The sequence below is a fragment of the Felis catus genome, chromosome E2 (assembly GCF_018350175.1).
Source record: "Felis catus isolate Fca126 chromosome E2, F.catus_Fca126_mat1.0, whole genome shotgun sequence".
Classification (NCBI taxonomy): Eukaryota; Metazoa; Chordata; class Mammalia; order Carnivora; family Felidae; genus Felis; species Felis catus.
In genome coordinates, this window is record NC_058382.1 from 7,945,406 (window position 1) to 7,964,822 (window position 19,417).

The 19,417-nt window shown below is 50.4% G+C and overlaps 1 protein-coding gene across 2 annotated transcripts in view; it reads left to right on the plus strand.

The window, feature by feature from the left end:
* The window catches only part of VRK3 (VRK serine/threonine kinase 3), a 35,921-nt gene extending 17,781 nt beyond the window's left edge, over nucleotides 1-18,140 (plus strand). For both annotated transcript variants that reach the window (XM_011289701.4, XM_011289700.4), the window contains exons 10-15: nucleotides 356-448; nucleotides 1,926-2,058; nucleotides 3,157-3,277; nucleotides 10,811-10,869; nucleotides 15,194-15,342; nucleotides 17,768-18,140. In XM_011289701.4, the coding sequence (XP_011288003.2) occupies nucleotides 356-448; nucleotides 1,926-2,058; nucleotides 3,157-3,277; nucleotides 10,811-10,869; nucleotides 15,194-15,342 (555 nt within the window). In that variant the 3' untranslated portion in view covers nucleotides 17,768-18,140. The remainder of the gene's footprint in view (nucleotides 1-355; nucleotides 449-1,925; nucleotides 2,059-3,156; nucleotides 3,278-10,810; nucleotides 10,870-15,193; nucleotides 15,343-17,767) is intronic.
* The last annotated feature ends 1,277 nt before the right edge of the window (nucleotides 18,141-19,417 follow it).

Here is a 19,417-nt window from a genome sequence, read left to right on the forward strand (position 1 = left end):
AGTCAGAGCTGGACATAAGAAATGCAAATTGCGGGGCACCTGGGCTGGCTCCATCAGTGGAGCACAAAACCCTTGATCTCAGGGTTGTGAGTTCGAGCCCCGCACTGGGTATAGAGATTACTAAAAAATTTTAAGAACTTAAAAAAAACAAAAAAACAAGACATGCTTGGGTGTGTTGGCAGATGGGGCTTCCTAATGCTTCACTCAGAATTAGGCTTAAACAGTCTTTCCCCTTCCAACCGCAAGTAGCGCCTCTGACCCTAGGCCTAAGTGGAGATTCCTTCACTGGGCTTTGCCTCAGAACCTCTTTGTGTTAGTCAAGCTACTCATGGAGAGGCTGTCTTTCTTCCCCCAGCTGGATGCCCTGGAGTTCCTCCATGAGAATGAATACGTCCATGGAAATGTGACAGCTGAGAACATCTTTGTTAATCCAGAGGACCTGAGCCAGGTAATAGCTAGGTCCCCTCCACTCTAGGGGCTCTCTGGGCTCAGTGTCTCATCTGTCTCAAAACATCCGTGTATTTCACCATGCTTATTGCAGATAAAGAATTGTTGTCTGTCATATGTAAAGGGCTCCTTTGAATAAATAAGAAGAGATAAGCAACTTAGTAGAACAATGAAAAACGGATAGGAAAAGCAGTTCATAGAAAAAGAAACCCACAGGTTGGTTAAGTATGTGAAAAGAGGCTCAACCTCCCTAAATGATGTCAGTAGTCATAGAAATGAAAATTAAAACATCCTATTTTAAGAGTAGACAAAACTTAAAAGAATGGTTATCTGTTGCTGATAAGGATGTAAGGAAACAAATTCTTTATATACTGTTGGAAGTGGGAATTGGCCAACCTTTCTGGAAGGCAGTTTGGATATAGTCAGAGTTTTAAATGGGTATGTTTTGCTGATCCACCAGTTAGGAATGTGTCCTATATGTATACTCACAGGCCTCTGCAAAGATATATGTACAAAATGTTTCTGACAGCACTGATTGTGATAGTAAAGAGGGAGAACCTTAAGTATACACTCCTGGTAGGGGTGCTGATTAAAAAACTTTTTAAAGTAAATTCTAATTACTTTTTCAGTTGCAAATGACAGAAACCTGATTTAACATGGCTTTAAAAAGAAAATGTTTAAGGGGTGTTGCAAATTGTGGCCCATTGAGTGGAAAAAGCCAGAGCCTCGCTGGCTTCAGGCACGGCTGAATGGGGTCTATCTGGCTCCAGATTTTAATACCCGAAACTACTACTAAAATGCCGAAAACAGGGCGCCTGGGTGGCTCAGTCCGTTAAGTATCTGACTTTGGCTCAGGTCGTGATCTCGCAGTTCATGAGTTCAAGCCCTGCATCGGGGTCTGCGCTGACAGCTCAGAGCCTGGAGCGTGCTTCGGATTCTGTGTCTCCCTCTCTGCCCTTCTCCCAGTCGCACTCTGTGTGTGTGTCTCTCTCTCAAAAATAAATAAACATTAAAATGCAAAAAGCTGTCGCGGGGGAGCACCTGGGTGGTTCAGTCAGTTAAGCGTCTGACTGTTGATCTCAGTTCAGGTCTTGACCTCAGGGTCGTGAGTTCAAGCACCGCATTGGGCTCTGTACTAGGTGTGCAGCCCACTTTAAAAACATGCAAAGACCAGGTGTCCAACAAGAGGTATAATGATGTCATCCCTTGTGGAAAACTAGAGCCCCTTCTGCATCCGTGTGTTTACCAGCTATTCAAAGAAAGCTATTTGAAACCATGCATAAGAGACGATTATTAGTCGTTCCTTCTGGGCGTGGGTTGGAAGCTGGGGATGGTCAGTTTGGGTTCTTTTCATTTCGCACCCGTCTGTACTGTTCGGCATGCACTTGTTTCAAATTGCACCCGTGATTGAAATCTCTGACTCGAGAATCCAAGCTCGTAACTTCCAAACTGAATGGCTTCTCTCCATGTCCACCCAGGTGATGCTGGGAGGCTATGGTTTCACCTTCCGCTATGCCCCCGGTGGCAAACACGTGGCCAATGTGGAAGGCAGCAGGAGCCCACATGAGGGGGACCTTGAGTTCATTAGCCTTGACCTGCACAAGGGATGTGGTAAGGGTCTGGAGAAGGGGTTCGGGACCATGGAGGTACACTTCTCATATAAGGGCAGTTCTGGGTTTTCACAGCCACGGACGGCAGGTGGCCAGACACAGGAGTCACACTAAGGGAGCCATAATGGGGATTTGGAACCATGGATGGGTTGTATCAGGGAGTTGTAGGGCAGCCGTTCAGCACCAATGACAGCAGCGAGTAGCTGAACACAAGGAGGCCCCAGAGTTTCAGAGGTTCAGGTTCGAGATCTGGTTTCGGCTTAGAACATGAGAGTTGCCCAAGAGTCTGGAGCTCAGGAGTAAGTCTGGACAGAGACCCAGATATCAGCAGTATCTCAGGAGCCGTCAGCTGAAGCCCTGGGAGAGGAATGAGATTATCCAAGGAAAATGTACAGAATAAGTAAGAAGAAAGTACTTTGAGGAGAAGATTCCTTGAGGAGGTCTCAGCCTCTCTTTCCCAAATCTCTTGATGTCATGGCCATCCATGTGCCTGCCTGTGTCCTCCCACCAGACTGACCTCCCCCAAGAAAGGGGTGGTCCCTGTGCCTCCAATATCAGAAGGTCTGGTACAGTCAACTCTCAGTGTTTACAAAAATTGTTGTCTGAAACATAATAAAAATAAATCAGACAGTCTCCGTTACCTCCTCTATTGAGGCTGGGTTCATTGCCCATCCTTCTGGGCTCCCTCTCACCCTGTCCTGCTTCCCCTGCAGCTCAGGTAATCCCACACTGTACTGTGTCCCCATTAGACTGTCAAGGGCTGGGACCCAACCAAACTCTTGTCTGGGATTTAAGAAGGTGTAATGGGGCCTGGTACACAGAGCCGAGGACTCAGTGAATGAATGAAAGACAAGAGATGAAGGAGTAAGCTAGTGAGAGCGGGGATGGTAAGGATGGCTGAGAGAGTGAACGAGAGTAAGAGACTCGTCACAGCACGAGAGCAGGCAAATGAAAAGTGAATGAACAGACGAAAGCTCGTGTGCTTAGATGGTTGAGTCCATGAGGGCAAGGTTCAGGCAGAGAGAGAAAGGAAGCGGGTGGATCTGTCAGGGAGTAGAGCATTTGGACTGAGCTGCCGCCTCTTGCCCTCCCTTCCCAGGGCCCTTCCGCCGCAGCGACCTCCAGACCCTGGGCTACTGTTTGCTGAAGTGGCTGTACGGGATCCTGCCATGGACAAACTGCCTTCCCAACACCGAAAAGATCATGAAGCTGAAACAGAAGTGAGTCTAGGGGTCAGCAGAAGCCAGCACTGGCCTGGCACCCCCACAGGTGGGGCAGAAGCTCAGAACCCACCAGGGAACAAAAAGGAGGGGGAAGCAGTGTCCCACAGAGTCAAGGCCTCTGCAGCTCTCGGGGGTGTCCTCTAGCATTCATTCCAGCAGACGGGAGCGTGGGCTCTGGAGCCATGTTGCCTGTGGTGAGACGCCAGCCTCCCCACTGCAGGGTGTAGGGTGGGCAACCTAACCTTCACAAGCCTCAGTATCCTCCGTGGGATGAGATCTTAGCAGGGTCTGTGGAAGGATTCAGGGGAGTCAGCTACACAGCACTCAGCACAGAGCCTGACCTGTAGAAAATGCCCACTATGCACAGGGCACCATGACTCATTCATACAAATGGAAAGCCTGAGCAGTTACGCCTGGACTGTGCCTCAGCGTCTGGCTACACCGGCCACCGGTGTCCATACCTCCTCTCCCCACCCTCTGCTTGTAAAACCCCCAGATCCTGCGTGTTCTGGTTTAGGCATTCAGCACCAAGGGCAGCGGTGAAGGGGGTAGAGTCGCTGGATGCAGAGGGAAGTGGGGCCATGTGAGGTTCAGTACCGAGGACCGCAGGCAGACACCGGCAGCTGGGCTCGAAGGGAAGTGAGCACTGACACTTTGGTCTTCAGCACCAAGGACAGCGGGAGACTAGCTGGGAAGCGTGGCTGTGTGGGATTCAGTACCATGGACAGCCGGCATTTGGCCTCCGAGGGAAGGGAGCGCTTTGGTTCTCAGCACCAAGGACAGTAGACAGATGGACACAGGAAAGCCCTGAAGGTCCAGAGGTTAGGATTCAAGCCCTGGTATAGATAGACTGGGGGTGGTGAGAGTTGCCTAGGAGTCATCCTGGACGGCCCACCTAGAAGATGGTTTGGCCATCCACGTCCGAAGGGCAGGAGTGAAGTGTAAACAGAGATTCAGACCTCATTGGTATCTCAGAAGTTGTCACTAGAAGCCCTGGGAGAGAAAGATTGCCCAGGGGAAGTGTGCCTAGTGGAAAGAGGGAAAACTCTAGGGAACAGCACTGAGTCCTTTTGTGCTCCTCAGTTCTTAATGTGCTGTGTTACTGGTTCACGTTGAGACTCTCTCTCGTTCTATTTTTTCCCTTTTATATTCCCCACTATCTTTTTCAACCATGGACACTCACTCAACCATACTTACTATATGTTCTACAGATGTTTCCTTAACTGTATTTGTTTCCTAAAACTTGCATGATGGTGGTGGTATTGTGTGTGTGTTTGACTTGCATAAATGGTATTCTGCTCTAAATCTCATCTGTTTTTGGCATTTTTCACTCAGCACTGTGTTCTTCAATTTTAACTGCATTGTCATATGTGTACTGAGTTGACTCTTTCTGACTACTGCTTCTCAATATGTTTGTGTAGATAGGTCTGCAACCTTGAATGATGTATGACGACCGTATCTAATTTGCATAAATGGTACCGAGCTCTGAATTTCATTCTGTTTCTTGCTTCCTTTCACTTACTGCTGTGTTTTTTAACTTGAGCTACGTTGCTAATTCACTGCCTCCAAATACTACTCGTGAATTTGTCTGGATGTATATGTATCCTTGAAAAATACGTGATGTCACTGTTGGGTGTGCATTTAATTGGCACAAATAGTACCGTGCCCTGAATCTTATATTCCCTCAGGTTTCTACTTAAACACTCCCCCCCGGGGGTGGGGGGCTTCTTTAACCCCCACTGCATCAGGCTTCCTGCTTGTGCATGCTCAGAGGAAGGGATCTGCCCCTGTCACGTTGGCCCGCTCCTGATGACCTCTATTCAAGGCGAACATTTATCATAACACTTGTCTGTGCCAGGCTCTGCACCCATTGTTTCCCTGTGTCATCCTTAGAACAACTCTGAGGTAAGCTGTCTAATCATTGAGACACAGAGAGCTTAGGTAATCAGTCCTGGTCACACAGCTACTAAGTAGAGGTGCTTAGACTCACACCCAGGCCATTCGACTCCAGAGAAGTTTCTTTCACCTCAAAGCCGTGTGGGAGGATGGAATGTTGGCACATAATTAATGTCTATTTCTTTTTGAGAGAGAGAGTAAGTGAGGGAGGGGCAGAGAGAGAGGGAGACAGGAACCGAAGCAGGCTCCGCACTGAGAGCACAGAACCCAATGCAGAGATTGAACCCACGAACTGTGAGATCATAACCTGAGCCGAAGTTGGACACTCAACCGATTGAGTCACCCAGGTGCCCCTGAACAGAGACTTACTGAGCACCGTCTACGCACCACACTCTGCTCTAGTCCCTGGGGATACAGGAATAACTGAGCCAAACATCCCTGCCTTCAGGGAACTCACACCCTAGTGGGGGAGACAAAACAGTAAAGAGATAAATGAGTAAAGCACACAGCATGTCACAGGCCAGACTGGTTGGGGCCATCGGGTTGGAGCCCTGAGTGTGGCTGTGGGCACTCACTGCTCTTTTAGATTTAATGGCCAGGCAGGTCTCATGACAGTGGTGACAGGTGAGTCGCCTCCGGAAGGGTAGTGAGGCAAGGAGGATGTCTCATTTTGGCATATAAGGGCGCTTATGTGCCCTTGACGTCTCTGCAGGAGGAGGGAGAGACAGGGAAAGAGAGGCCCCTGGCTCCCAGGCTTTCACAGGCAATCTCTGCATCAGAAGGCAGCCTCAGAACCCTCCAGAACATGAGCCCCTTGCCCTATTTTCTTGGAGTGTATTTTTGCCCTTACTCTCTAGTTTTCTAGTAGCTTTCCATTCTTGAAATGAAGCCAGGGGAAAACGAGTCGCAGAATTTAGGAACACGGCTAGTAGGAGCATACGGCCCAACTGCCAAGGCGTTACGTGTGCCTGAGGCCTGTGAACAGCTCCTTTGCGCGTTTCCGTCATGTTAAAGACAAGGCTGAGCTGCTCTTACCAGGAGATCCCAAAACACGATGGTTCGGATGAGGAAGATTACTTCCCTCTCAGTAACGGCACCTTGGCGCCCTTCAACACCCACATATCCTTTTCTGGCGCTAACTCTGCTGGTCACCGTCTCTCGCTGCTCTTACAGGGCAGGCCTGGGAGTGGCATGCATCCCTTGGTCGCATAGCCACCCAAGCTGCAGTGGGGGCTGGAAAACGTCTGTAGCCTAGGGCTGCTGACCCTTGGGGTCCTGCCCTTGAAGGGGAGAAGGGACAGTGGACGGCAGCCGGAGACTCCTCCACGGTGCCACCTTTAGTCCCATTTCTATGAGGGCAGGGGCCACACCAGCTCTCTTTGTCACCGTGTTGCTCACAGAATGGCCCCTGATGCATCGTGGGCACTCATGAAATAGTTGTGGAATGAACGAATAAGGAAAGAACGCGTGAGCCTTCATTCACAGGCCTGGGCTTCAGCGTGGACAGACGGGTCAGGCAGACGCGGCCCCAGCCGTGGGGGGATTCCCAGGCTGGGAGGAGACACGGGCAGGAAGGAGGTGGAGGCAGCCCCAGGAGCATTGTGGGAGCAGAGGGGAGGCACGTTACCCGGCCTCAGGCCACTGGGTGCCTTTACCCAAGAGATTCCTGACCCAGTCTGTACAGAGCAGAGGGCTTTCCCAGGCAGGCAAGGGGAGGCGAGATTTCTCGACAGATAGGAGAGCTCATACGTGACCTGTTCATTCATTTAGAACCTGTCTCCTGGCGGCATTTTCGTGCCAGGGAAATGCTGGAGACCCAGATGTGAATCAGCTGAGGGCACTGCCTGTCGCCAGTGAAATCACCCATTGAGGCTCCACTGGGTCGAATCCTCTGGATTCTCCGAATCCACTACTTCCTCTAACTCCCCAGAACAGCCCTATCCCCCTTTTCACATCTCTGCCACCTTCCCCTTCACAAGAGATAACCAGTGAACGGGATATGCTTCTCTAGAAGGCTGTGCACTTGCCAAATTGGTCCAGAGTAAAGAAAATAGGTCCAAGGGGCGCCTGGATGGCTCAGTTGGTTGAGCATCTGACTCTTGATTTCGGCTCGGGTCACAATCTCACAGTTCATGGGAGCGAGCCCCGTGTCGGGCTCTGCAAACTTGGGATTCTCTCTCTCCGTATCTCTCTCTGCTCCTCCCCTGCTCGTGTGCTCGTGCACACTCTCTCTTGTTCTCAAAATAAATAAACATTTTTAAATAAAATAGGTCCTAGTAATAATTTTAACATCTGTGATTTAAGTATGAGTTCATTCCCGAGCCCCGGAGCCTGACCACAACCACAAAGGGAAGGTCTGAAACATCAAGAATCTCAGCAGGGGGTGGTGATGGTGGTGATGTGCTCATTATAGACGCTCCACCCAGCCCCTGTCCCGTGATTCGAGGCAGTGACAAAAAGGACCACGAGGGGGCGATGTTGCCACATGCACATTTTTGGAACCTAACGGCCTCTAGGGCGCCCTACTGGTGTGCATGGCTTTTTCCGTTCGTTCAACATTTATTCAGTTTTTGTACATTCTAGTTCAGGATGGAATGAATGAGGGAAAGAAAAAGACGTTTTAATTCCTCAAGGCTTTCTGGTGTGCAAGTCCCTTTCTGGGAAAGCACAGGTGCTGGTCGAATTCGTTCCCTGCTCTTAAGGGTGCTGTCTGGGCAAGGACGTCCCACAGACACCGGCAGCCAGTGGTAGAGTCGCTTATACAATTTACAACATCCTAGGGGCACAGACTTTGGTGCCATCACTCAGCCATTCGCCACACACGTCCTGAGGATGCCAGGAGACACGAAGTTCAGACTCAGCCCTTCCTGTGTCCTGACAGTGCCTTGGGGCGTCCGTGGACTATGCACAAAGCACACAGGCCATCGGGCGGGATCTGTTTTCTCTGCCTGGAGGGGTCATGGGAGACTTCCAGGAGACCAGCCCTCAAGCAGTGTCCTGAAGGGAGAGCAGCCACGGCCAGGGGTCAAGCTAGGAGAAAGCTGTCCAGGGCAGAGGAAGCAACATGCTGAGGCCGGGAGATGGGCACGGATGCTTGACCTAGTTAGGGGACTAGAAGGCGTTTGGTGCTGCTGGCGTGTGAGATGGGAGGGAGGAAGGAAGCCAGAGAGACAAGGCCGCAGGGGCTGGCAGCCTTGCGTGCCAGGGGTTTTCCCCCAGGGCCCTGGGGAGTCCCCTGAGGGCTGTGAGTAGGAAGGGACAGAGTCCGTTCTGGGCAGAGAAACTCTGCAGGGCCATGTGGGGAATGTGCAGGAAGCTGGTGCGGAAGCTGAGGTCCAAGGAGGTAGGATAAGGCCTGAACTGGACCAGAAAGGGGATGGGACAGAGAGGGTTGGGGAGCAAGAGGGTGGAGCTTGGGGACTTCGGCCTGCGGTTGGGGGAGGCAAGGACAGCACCCCCAGGCACTGGGTGGACAGTGGAGATTCCAAGTGAGAATGGAGCAAAGAAGGTAGATGAATTTCTTTTTTTTTTTTTTTAATGCATATTTACTTATTTTGGGAGAGCAGGAGTGCATGCGCACACAAGCAGGAGAGGGGCAGAGAGAGAATCAAACAGAGCCCGACACAGGGCTCGATCTCACAAACTGAGATCCTGACCTGAGCCTAAACCAGGAGTCGGATGCTTAACCGACTAAGCCACCCAGGCACCCTGGAATTGGATGAATTTGTTTTTCTTGAGTAGTCCAAGAGGGTGTGTGTGTGTGTGTGTGTGTGTGTGTGTGTGTGTTTACAAGTACACGTGTGCGTTTATAGAAAGAAAGGTAGTCCTCGTTAGTCACAGATTCCATATTTGTGAATTCACCTGCTCACTAAAATGCATGTGTCACCCCAGAATCAGCACTCACAGTGCTTCCCAGGCCTCCTCAGACACACACAGAGTGGAGACAATTTTGAGTTGTCTGATGCACACAGGCCCAGCTGAGCTCAAACGAGGTGATGCTCTGCCTTCTCATTTCAGATCTCAGGATAAACAGGGGTCCTTCATGGAGTCTGTTTAACGCCCATTTTCCAGATGTTCTTGTTGATGATTTTGCTATTACTTTTTTTAAGGTTTAATCATTTTTGAGAGAGAGTGCAACCCGGGGGAGGGGCAGAGAGAGAGAGGGACAGAGGATCCGAAGCAGGCTCTGTGCTGACAGCAGCCAGCCTGATACAGGGCTTGAACTCACAAACTGTGAGATCATGACCTGAGCCGAAGTTGGATGCTCAACAGACCGAGCCACCCAGGCGCCCCCTACTATTTTGCAGTTTAAAATGGTAGCTAAGCGTCTGACTTCTGTTCGGGTCATGATCTTGCAGTTCATGAGTTCGAGCCCTGCATTGGGCTCTGTGCTGACAGCCCAAAGCCTGGAGCCTTCTTTGAATTCTGTGTCTCCCTCTCTCTCGGCCCCTCCCCTGTTTGTACTCTTGTTTTTCTCTCTCAAAAAAACAAAAAAAAGGCCCCATGCATGGTGCTAAAGAGCTGCCTAGTGTTCCTAGGTGCAAGAAGGCTGGGATGTGCCTTACAGAGTAAATAGTTGGCTGTGAGCTCAATGTGGTTAAGTAAACATTATAGTAAACATGCTGTCTTTAAAAAAAAAAAAAAAGGTTTTTTAATGTTTATTTGCCTTTGAGAGAGAGAGAGAGAGAGAGAGAGAGAGAGAGAGAGAGAGAGAGAGAGAGCACGAGCAGAGACAGAGGGAGACACAGAATCCCAAGCAGGCTCCAAGCTCTGAGCTGTCAGCACAGAGCCCGACGCAGGGCTCGAACCCACCAACTGTGAGATCGTGACCTGAGCTGAAGTTGGTCGCTTAACCGACTGAGCCACCCAGGTGCCCCATAGTATCTTTAAGCACAAACACACCTAAGACAAAATTAAGTAGTGATCAGTTTATAAAAACATTGTAACCAGAACCTTGCAGGAACGTGATACTACGTTTCCCCTAGAAGCATGGTTTAGAATTCACTAATTCCGTATGTGAGGCCACGCTACAGGGCATAACTACCACAATTAACAAGAGTCTACTGTACATCTAGTAGACATTCTGTTTTACTTATTTTTTATTTTTTTAAAGTTTATTTACTTAGTGAGCTGGGGAGGGGCAGAGAGAGAGAGGGAGAGAGAGGGGGAGAGAGAGAGAGAGAGAGAGAGAGAGAGAGAGAGAGAGAGAGAATCCCAAGCAGGCTCCATGATGCCAGCGTGGAGCCCGGTGTGGGACTTGAACTCACAAACGACAAGATCATGACCTGAGCCAAAATCTGGGGTTGGACGCTTAACCGACTGAGCCACCCAGGTGCCCCTAGACTTTCTGTTTTAAAAATTGGCTCTCCTGGGGAGCCCAGGTGGCTCAGTCAGTGAAGCATCCGACTCTCGATCTCAGCTCAGATCATGATGTCGTGGTCTGTGAGTTCGAGGCCCGCATGGGGCCTCTGCGCTGACATCACAGAGCCTGCCTGGGATTCTCTCTCCCTCTCTCTGCCCCTCCCCCACTTCCTCTTCGCTCTCTCTCTCAAAATAAATAAATAAACTTAAAAAAAAAAAAAGTTTGCTCTCGCCTCCCTAAAAGACCTCTCGCATACACCTCTGTCCTGTCAGGTTTCTTGACAACCCGGAGGCCCTCGTGGGACAGTGCAGTCGCTGGATCAGTCCCTCAGGTATGTCCTGAAGAGGGAAGGAACAGTTGGGGGCCATGGCGGGACCAGGTGGCCTGGGTCCATCCAGCTGTTGTCCCCTCACACACCTTTCTTTCTTTGAGTTTTCCAAGCTGCGTGTGCATACGTGCCTGTTCTAGAAAAACAAAAAACCTTCCCCCAAAATTCAGAAGCATCTCCGAATAAGAATAACAACACACACTCACATACACAACCACACACATAGTATTGTATTTCTCTATGAAAATTTGTTAAGGATTGGAATGTGGGCCGGGTTCAGCCGGGTGAACCTTCTCCCTGTCTTATGGGGGAGCGGGGGAGGGGTATTCACGTTCCTGCTGCCCGCCGGCGGCTCGACTGGGGCGGGCTGGTTCAAGTGCACCTCTCTCCTGTTTGGCGATTGGCGCTGACGCTGGGAAGCCTCAGCTCCGGGCTGCTTCCCGAGGCGCTGTTCAGGCAGCTTTCCAAGAGGGCAGGGACGGAAGCTACAAAGCATGGGGGTCCCTGGACGGCACTCGGCCACATTCAAGCAAATCCCAAGGCCAACCCAGACTCAGCGGGTGGCCAGGTATCTCCACTTCAGGATGGGAGAGGCAGCGGACATGGCAGAGGGACACGTACAAAATGAAAATAAGCTTGCCTTACGTACATTTCGGTCAATTTGCATTTTTTTTAAGTTTATTTATTTGTTTTGAGAGAGAAAGAGAGAGAGAAAATCCCAAGCAGGCCCCATGCTGTCAGTGCAGAGCACGACATGGGGCTCGATCCCATGAACGATGAGATTGTGACCTGAGCCAAAACCAAGAGTCAGAAGCTTAATGAACCAAGCCTCCCACGTCCCCAACATCTTGTTTTTTTCATTAATTAACATTGGCTTTTGTGTTCTTATTCCTAGATCCACTACAACCTCGTTTTGTTTTTTGTTTTTTATTTTTATTTTTTTATTTTGAGAGAGAGAGAAAGAGCACGCCAGTAGGGGAGAGGGGCAGAGGGACCGGGGGAGAGAACCTTAAGTAGGCTCCGTGCCCAGTGCAAAGCCCAACACAGGGCTCAATCCCAAGACTCTGGCTGGGATCATGACCTGAGCCAAAATCCAGAGTCTGACTCTCAACCCACTGAGCCAGCCAGTCGCCATCATTTCCATGGCCAGTCCCCATTACTGGAGTTTTAGGCTGTGTCTTTGTTTTTCTTTTTTTTCCTAGTGTCGCTTCTGTAGAACTTCTGCATTGCTCTCTGAACATGAGGCCGAGGGGCGCCTGGGTGGCGCAGTCAGTTAAGCGTCCGACTTCAGCCAGGTCACGATCTCGCGGTCCATGAGTTCGAGCCCCGCGTCAGGCTCTGGGCTGATGGCTCAGAGCCTGGAGCCTGCTTCCGATTCTGTGTCTCCCTCTCTCTCTGCCCCTCCCCCGTTCATGCTCTGTCTCTCTCTGTCTCAAAAATAAATAAATGTTAAAAAAAAAAAATTTAAACATGAGGCCGAAAGAAATGGATAACTCGTCCCCTCCAGCTCTATAAGGGCTCGTTTAAAAATATATATATATGTTTTTATTTATTTTTGAGGGAGAGAGACAGAGCACAAGCAGGGGAGGGGAAGAGACAGAGGGAGACACAGAATCCGAAACAGGCTGCAGGCTCTGAGCTGTGAGCGCAGAGCCCGACCCGGGTCTGGAACCCACGAACCTTGACTCATGACCTGAGCCAAAGTCGGACGTTCAACAGAGGGAGCCCCCCACGTGCCCAGGGCTCATTTGTTAATTACCTGAAATCCTGGGATCACATGGCTGTGCTGCTCAAGTCACTTTCCCCTCCAGCCTTGAGTTCTCTCCCCAGGAAGAATAAGGCCCCCCCCACCCTGTTAGTTCACTGCAGCTCAGCCTCCCTGAGCCTGTCCCCCTGGGGTGCAGCTGGGAGGGGCTTGAGAGACAGCATTTGGGGTGGGGCGGCCCTGCTGGAGAAGGAATTTCGCCACCCCGCCACCCAGTCCTGCATTCAGGCAGACCTGTGCTACCAGCCAGGGGACCAGCAGAGGGTAAATGTGCCCCTCTAAGCCTCAGCCTCCCCATTGAGTGAAATAAGGTTAATAATAGCCCCCCACCTCCAAAAAACAAAAAACAAAACTAGTTGCCCCGAGCACTCCGTGCAGAACCCTCTGTCCGGAGGCTCAGGGCGCTGCCTCAACTTCTGCTGCAACCCTAATTAAATGTGCATGCACTTTAGCTCAGAGCGCAGCCTGCTATGGGCGGTCCCCAAGCGGGGGCTATTATGAATGTTATTATTGATTTCATGATTGGCACTTTTTTTTTGTTTATTTTTGAGAGAGAGAAGAGAGAACTCAAGCAGGGGAGGGGCAGAGATAGAGGGAGACACAGAATCTGAAGCAGGCCCCAGGCTCCAAGCTATCAGCACAGAGCCCAATGTGGGGCTCAAACTCGTGAACCGTGAGATCATGACCTGAGCCAAAGTCAGCCACTCAACCGACTGAGCTACCCAGGCGCCCGCAAAGTAGCCCTTTTAAACTGTGTCCCTGGGCCCGCTACCTGTTGGGGGGGGAGGGGTTGTTGTTTTTTTATTTTATGTAAACTCTGTGCCACTCGTGGGGGTTGAACTAACCACGTGGACCCCAAGATCAAGAGCCACATGCTCCACCGACTGACCAAGCCAGACCTGGCACCCCTTCGCTGCCTGTTTTCTGTAAACCAGTGAACTAAGAATTGTTTTACGTTTTGAAATAGCTGTGGGTGCACCTGGGTGGCTCATCTCGGTTGAGCCTCTGACTTCGGCTCAGGTCATGATCTCACAGTTCGTGAGTTCAGGCCCCACATCGGGCTCTCTGCTGTCAGCACAGAGCCCTCTTCAGATCCTCTGTCCTTCTCTCTCTGCCCCTCCCCCACTCACGCTTTCTTTCTCAAAAATGAACAAACATTAGAAAAAAATCCTCAGGGCCCCTGGGTGGCTCAGTCCATTGAGCGACTGACTCCTGATTTCAGCTCAGGTCATGATCTCACAGTTCATGACTTCAAGCCCCGCATCGGGCTCCACACTCACTGACGGTGCAGAGTCTATTTAGAATTCTCTCTCTCCTTCTCTCAAAAAATAAATAAATGAATAAAACTCTTTTTAAAAATCCTCTTAGGAAACAGCTGGGGAAATAAATCAAAAGAACATTTCATGGTACATGAAACTTACCTAAAATTCAGGCTGCCGCGCCCGGTAGCAAACCTGTCTTGGCTCATCGCCGTGCCCACCGGCTTACATGTCACGTTGCACAGACCCCCGCCCCACCTACAAGGCTGCACCTGTTTATCCTGGCAAAAGCTTGCCCACCCCTGTTTTAGAGATACACACTAAATATTTACAGGTAAAATGATATCGTTAGCTGGGATTTGCTTTCAAACATTACCAGGGCAGGGCGCCGGGGTGGCTCCATCGGTTAAGCCCCTGACTTCGACTCAGGTCATGACCTCGCGGTTTGTGGGTTCGAGCCCCGCGTCGGGCTCTGTGCTGACAGCTCTGCCCCTCTCTCTCTGCCCGTCCCCTGCTCACACTCTGTCTCTCGATCTCAAAAATAAATATAAAAAAAAAAAAAAAAATACCGGAAGGAAGTGGTAGGGGTCTTGATGAACAGGTCGGCTGTGAGCTGATCATTCAAACTGGGTGATGGGTAGGCTGGTGTTGGGGATGCCATTCTCCCGTTGCATACATTTGATGTTTTACCAAAAATAAAATAAAATAAAATAAAATAAAATCTTTATTTTTTTTTTAACATTTTATTTTTATTTTTGAGACAGGGAGAGACAGAGCATGAACAGGGAAGGGTCAGAGAGAGGGAGACACAGAATCTGAAACAGGCTCCAGGCTCTGAGCTGTCAGCACAGAGCCCGACGCCGGGCTCGAACTCATGAACCGTGAGATCATGACCTGAGCCGAAGTCGGCCGCTTAACCAACTGAGCCACCCAGGCGCCCCAATAATAAAATCTTTAAAAAAAAATTTTTTTTAATGTTCATTTTTGAGAGAGAGACAGAGCATGAACAAGGGAAGGGCAGAGAGGGAGACACAGAATGGGAAGCAGCCTCTGACGCGGGGCTCGAACTCATGATCTGCAAGATCATGACCTGAGCCGAAGTGGATGCCCAACTGACTGAGCCACCCAGGCGCCCCTCCCCCCCCAAAAGATCTTTTTTAATCTAAGTGCCTAAGGCGGTTGCAGGCACAGAGGAAGCACTGAGCAAATGGGCACCGTGGTGGAGACTGGGCACAGCCCCCCCGGCTCTGAGTTGGAGGCCCCTCTCAGGTCTCTCCTATGGTGCGGGGTGTCTTGACCGCAGAGACCCTGCAGGAGTACCTGAAGGTGGTGATGGCCCTGAAGTACGACGAGAAGCCGCCCTACACCATGCTGAGGAACAATCTAGAAGCCCTGCTGCAGGATCTGCGGCTGTCAGCCTACGACCCCCTGGACCTCCAGATGATACCATAGGTGGGTTCCGGTAGGAGCAGTTTGTGAGTCTTCCCCCTCCCTCACCTCCGCCAGCCCTGCTTCCCAGATGCCATTTAAGGTTTCCATCAGGGCCGACCTCCCCGTTAGATGCTGGATTTTTCCACAGGGTTCTTGAACCATCCAGCCCTCGGGGAATCGCACATAGCAGAAACCTGGCTCAAATTGGCTCGAAGGAAAAGGGCCAGTTGGTTGGCTCTTGTGGCTGGAAAATTCCAAGGGGAAAGCTGTAGGCATGACTGGATTCAAGGCCGGGAAAACAGAGTCAACACGTCCTCATCTCTCCATCTTTCTGTCTCTCTTTCTTCATCCCTCTGTTTCTCTATCCCTCTCTCCATCCACCTGTAGCCTCCGCTGTCCTGTGGGTTGGCGCCACCTGCCCCCCCCCCGCCCCCATCACAAACCTCGCTGGTTCTGTTCCAGCGATGCACTTTGCCCTGCGCTTCTCGGTCTGTCTCACGGCCCTCTGTGTCAGCACAGAACACCCATGACCTTGTTTATGGAGGCACCATATTCTGTTGTGGATTGCAAGGATACTCTTTTTTTTTTTTTTTTAAAGTTTATTTATTTATTTTGAGAGAGAGTGAGAGAAAGAGAATAAGTGGGGGAGGGGCAGGGAGAGAGAGAAAGAATCCCAAGCAGGTTCCGTGCTGTCAGCGCAGAGCCCAACTTGGGGCTCAAACTCATGAACCGTGAGATCATGACCTGAGCCAAAGTCAAGAGTCAGACGCTCAACCAACCGAGTCACCCAGGCGTCCCAGAAAGATACTCTTTATGACCAGTGGCTGGCATTTGCTTGGTTTCTGTTTTATAAGCCACGTTGCCTTGAACACCTGCGTGCACAGGCCTCGCTGGGGTGTGCACGCGTGTCTGTGCATGGGGTTCTTCTTTTGCGAGAACTGGATCCTCTCTAGCGGGGCTGTACCTGTCTACACTCCCATTAGCCCTGGGTGGGAGTGCACAGAACTTCGGGGAAGGTCAAAATGAAACTAAGTTCACCCGACAGTTAATTCTGGCAAGGCCGTATGGACGTGTTCTGAAGAGAGGCTTCCCCGAGGCCGTGCCCTGTCCAGGGAGCTGTAACGTCTGTCTTCGTGGCTGCCTGAAATCAAAGTTCAGTGTGTGTCTAAGTCAGCGGTCCTCAGAGGGAGGCCATGTTGCCCATAGGGGGTATCTGGGGACACTTTTGGTTGTCACAACTGGGGAAAGGGTGCCCCAGCATTGAGTGGGTAGAGGCTGGGGGCACCACGCAGCACCCACGAGGCACAGCCGGCCCCCACCACAGAGTCCCTGCGAAAGCAAAGGCATGACCTTGACCACCCATGGAGCTTGCCCGCTGCCTGTCACTCCGGCTCATTACACAGATGCGCCATACCCCTAGCTGTCCCCGTGGCCCCTCTACCCTCCCGCACCCCTCGCCCACCCACCCTGTCCCTCCAGGCGGTTGCCGGTCTCCGGCGTTGGGCTGTGTGCTCGCAGCTCAGAGCCTGGAGCCCGCTTCGGATTCTGGGTCTCCCTCTTTCTCTGCCCCTCCCCCACTTGCACTCTGTCTCTCTCTCTCTTTCCCTCTCTCTCTGTCTCTCAAAAATAAATGAAACATCAAAAAAAAAAAAAACCCACAAAAACTGGAAACCCAACAGCCCCTTTCAGGGTCATCATGTTTTGGGTCTGAAACTGAGCAAGTAGCAGGTTTGTCCCTTACTTAGGGACTTAATAAGGGGATGCTAATCAAAGAGCCTGGTGACCTTGGAATAATTTGAAGATCATCTCACCTCTTGCTTTATGGCAGCTCCTTGCCTTGGTCTGCATGGCTGACCCCCCAAGTCCACTCTGTGCCAGCCACACTGTCCTCCCCTCAGATTCTAAACCAAGCCAAGCTTGATCCCACCTCAGGAACTTTGTACTTGCCATTCTCACAGTCTGGAACACGCTTTCCCTTCGTCTGTAATGTTTATTTTGGGGGGCAGAGGGGTAGGGAGACAGAGAATCTGAAGCAGGCTCTGCACTATCAGTGCAAAGCCCAACATGAACTCACAAACTATGAGATCATGGCCTGAGTCGAAGTCGGACACTTAACCGATTGAGCCACCCAGGTGTTCCCCACCCCGCTTCATTTTTCAATGACTGGTTCCTTCTCATCCTAGGAGCTCAGACCTGAGCCTTCCCTCACTGCCCCAGTGAGGCACTTCCCCACCCGCTGTCACCACCTCTCCTGTTTTCTGCACAGCGCTGTCCCCTTCTTGAGGGAAGTTAATTTGTAACATCTTTACCCACTCTTCCAAATCATAAGTCCAACAAAGGTCTTGTTCATGATAGTATTGCCAGTCTCTAGAAAGTGCCTGTAGGGGCTTAATGGGTGCTCCTTAAATGACTAGGACACTAACAAGCCATTTTTATTGTCTTCCAGATCTTTCAACTCATGGTTTGAAATAGAAAAAAACCCAAACAAGAAATGTGACTCAAGGCCTGCTGTAGTATCACAGATATGCTTCTAGAAAGATCCCTTGAATGTGCATGCCTGCTGCTTCTTTAAGCATCACTATGAATCAGTCTTGATTAGCATCAGGGAACCCAGCAGTTAGGCTCCAGATAATGTGAATTCCTCCTTTCGATTGTCTCATCCTTTCAGCCATCGTCACCTACCAGCCTCTGGGGTTGTGGACAGAGAAGACCCCCAGCTCATGGTCGGGGGTGAGCCAGCCCCCTCAGTCAGCACCCTTCCCGCTACTATTGGCACTACTATGATTTGGTAATAAATTGTTTCGTTGGAGCTTGGATAATAGAGTGTCTACAGAAGAAGCTCCTTTTGGAAAAGTTGGCTTCTTTTTTCTCCATCTATCCATCCCTTTCATCTTTCATCCATCTATCCACCCTTCTATCCATCTGTCCAAAGTTTCATGTAGATGCCCATCCATCCGTCCATCCACCCATCCACCCATTCACACAGCCATTTATTCATCCATCCATTTAGCCAGCCACCCATTTTTCCATCCATCCATCCATCCATCACCCACCCACCCATCCATTTAGCCAGCCAACCATTCTTACATCCATCCACCCACCCATTTATAACCATCCAGCTATCCATTTATTCATCCATCCATTTATCCATCCATCCATCCATCCATCCATCCATCCATCCATCCATTTAATCAGCCATCCACCTATCCATCTATTCATCCATCCATTTATCCATCCATCCATCCATCCATCCATCCATCCATTTAATCAGCCATCCACCTATCCATCTATTCATCCATCCATTTATCCATCCATCCATCCATCCATCCATTTAATCAGCCATCCACCTATCCATTTATTCATCCATCCATCCATCCATTTAGCCAACCATCCACCTATCCATCTATTCATCCATCCATTTATCCATCCATCCATCCATCCATCCATCCATTTAATCAGCCATCCACCTATCCATTTATTCATCCATCCATCCATCCATCCATCCATCCATCCATCCATTCATTTAGCCAACCATCCACCTATCCATCTATTCATCCATCCACTTATCCAGCCATCCAGCCAGCCATCCATTTAGCCAGCCATCCACCTATCCATCTATTCATCCATCCATTTATCCATCCATCCATCCATCCATCCATCCATGGAATCAGCCATCCACCTATCCATCTATTCATCCATCCACTTATCCAGCCATCCAGCCAGCCATCCATTTAGCCAGCCATCCACCTATCCATTTATTCATCCATCCATCCATCCATCCATCCATCCATCCATCCATCCATCCATCCTTCCATTTAGCCAGCCATCCACCTATCCATTTATTCATCCATCCACTTATCCAGCCATCCATTTAGCCAGCCATCCACCTATCCATTTATTCATCCAGCCATCCAGCCATCCACCTGCCAATCCCTCCATCTGTTGATGCACCCAGTCATTCTTCCATCTCTCCATCCATCCTTCCATATACTGTTCCATCATCCACCCTCCCACCCACCTTTCATCCATTCCTCCATCCCCTCATTCTCCCATCCATACATTGATCCTTCCTCTTATTCAACAAATATTCAGCAGG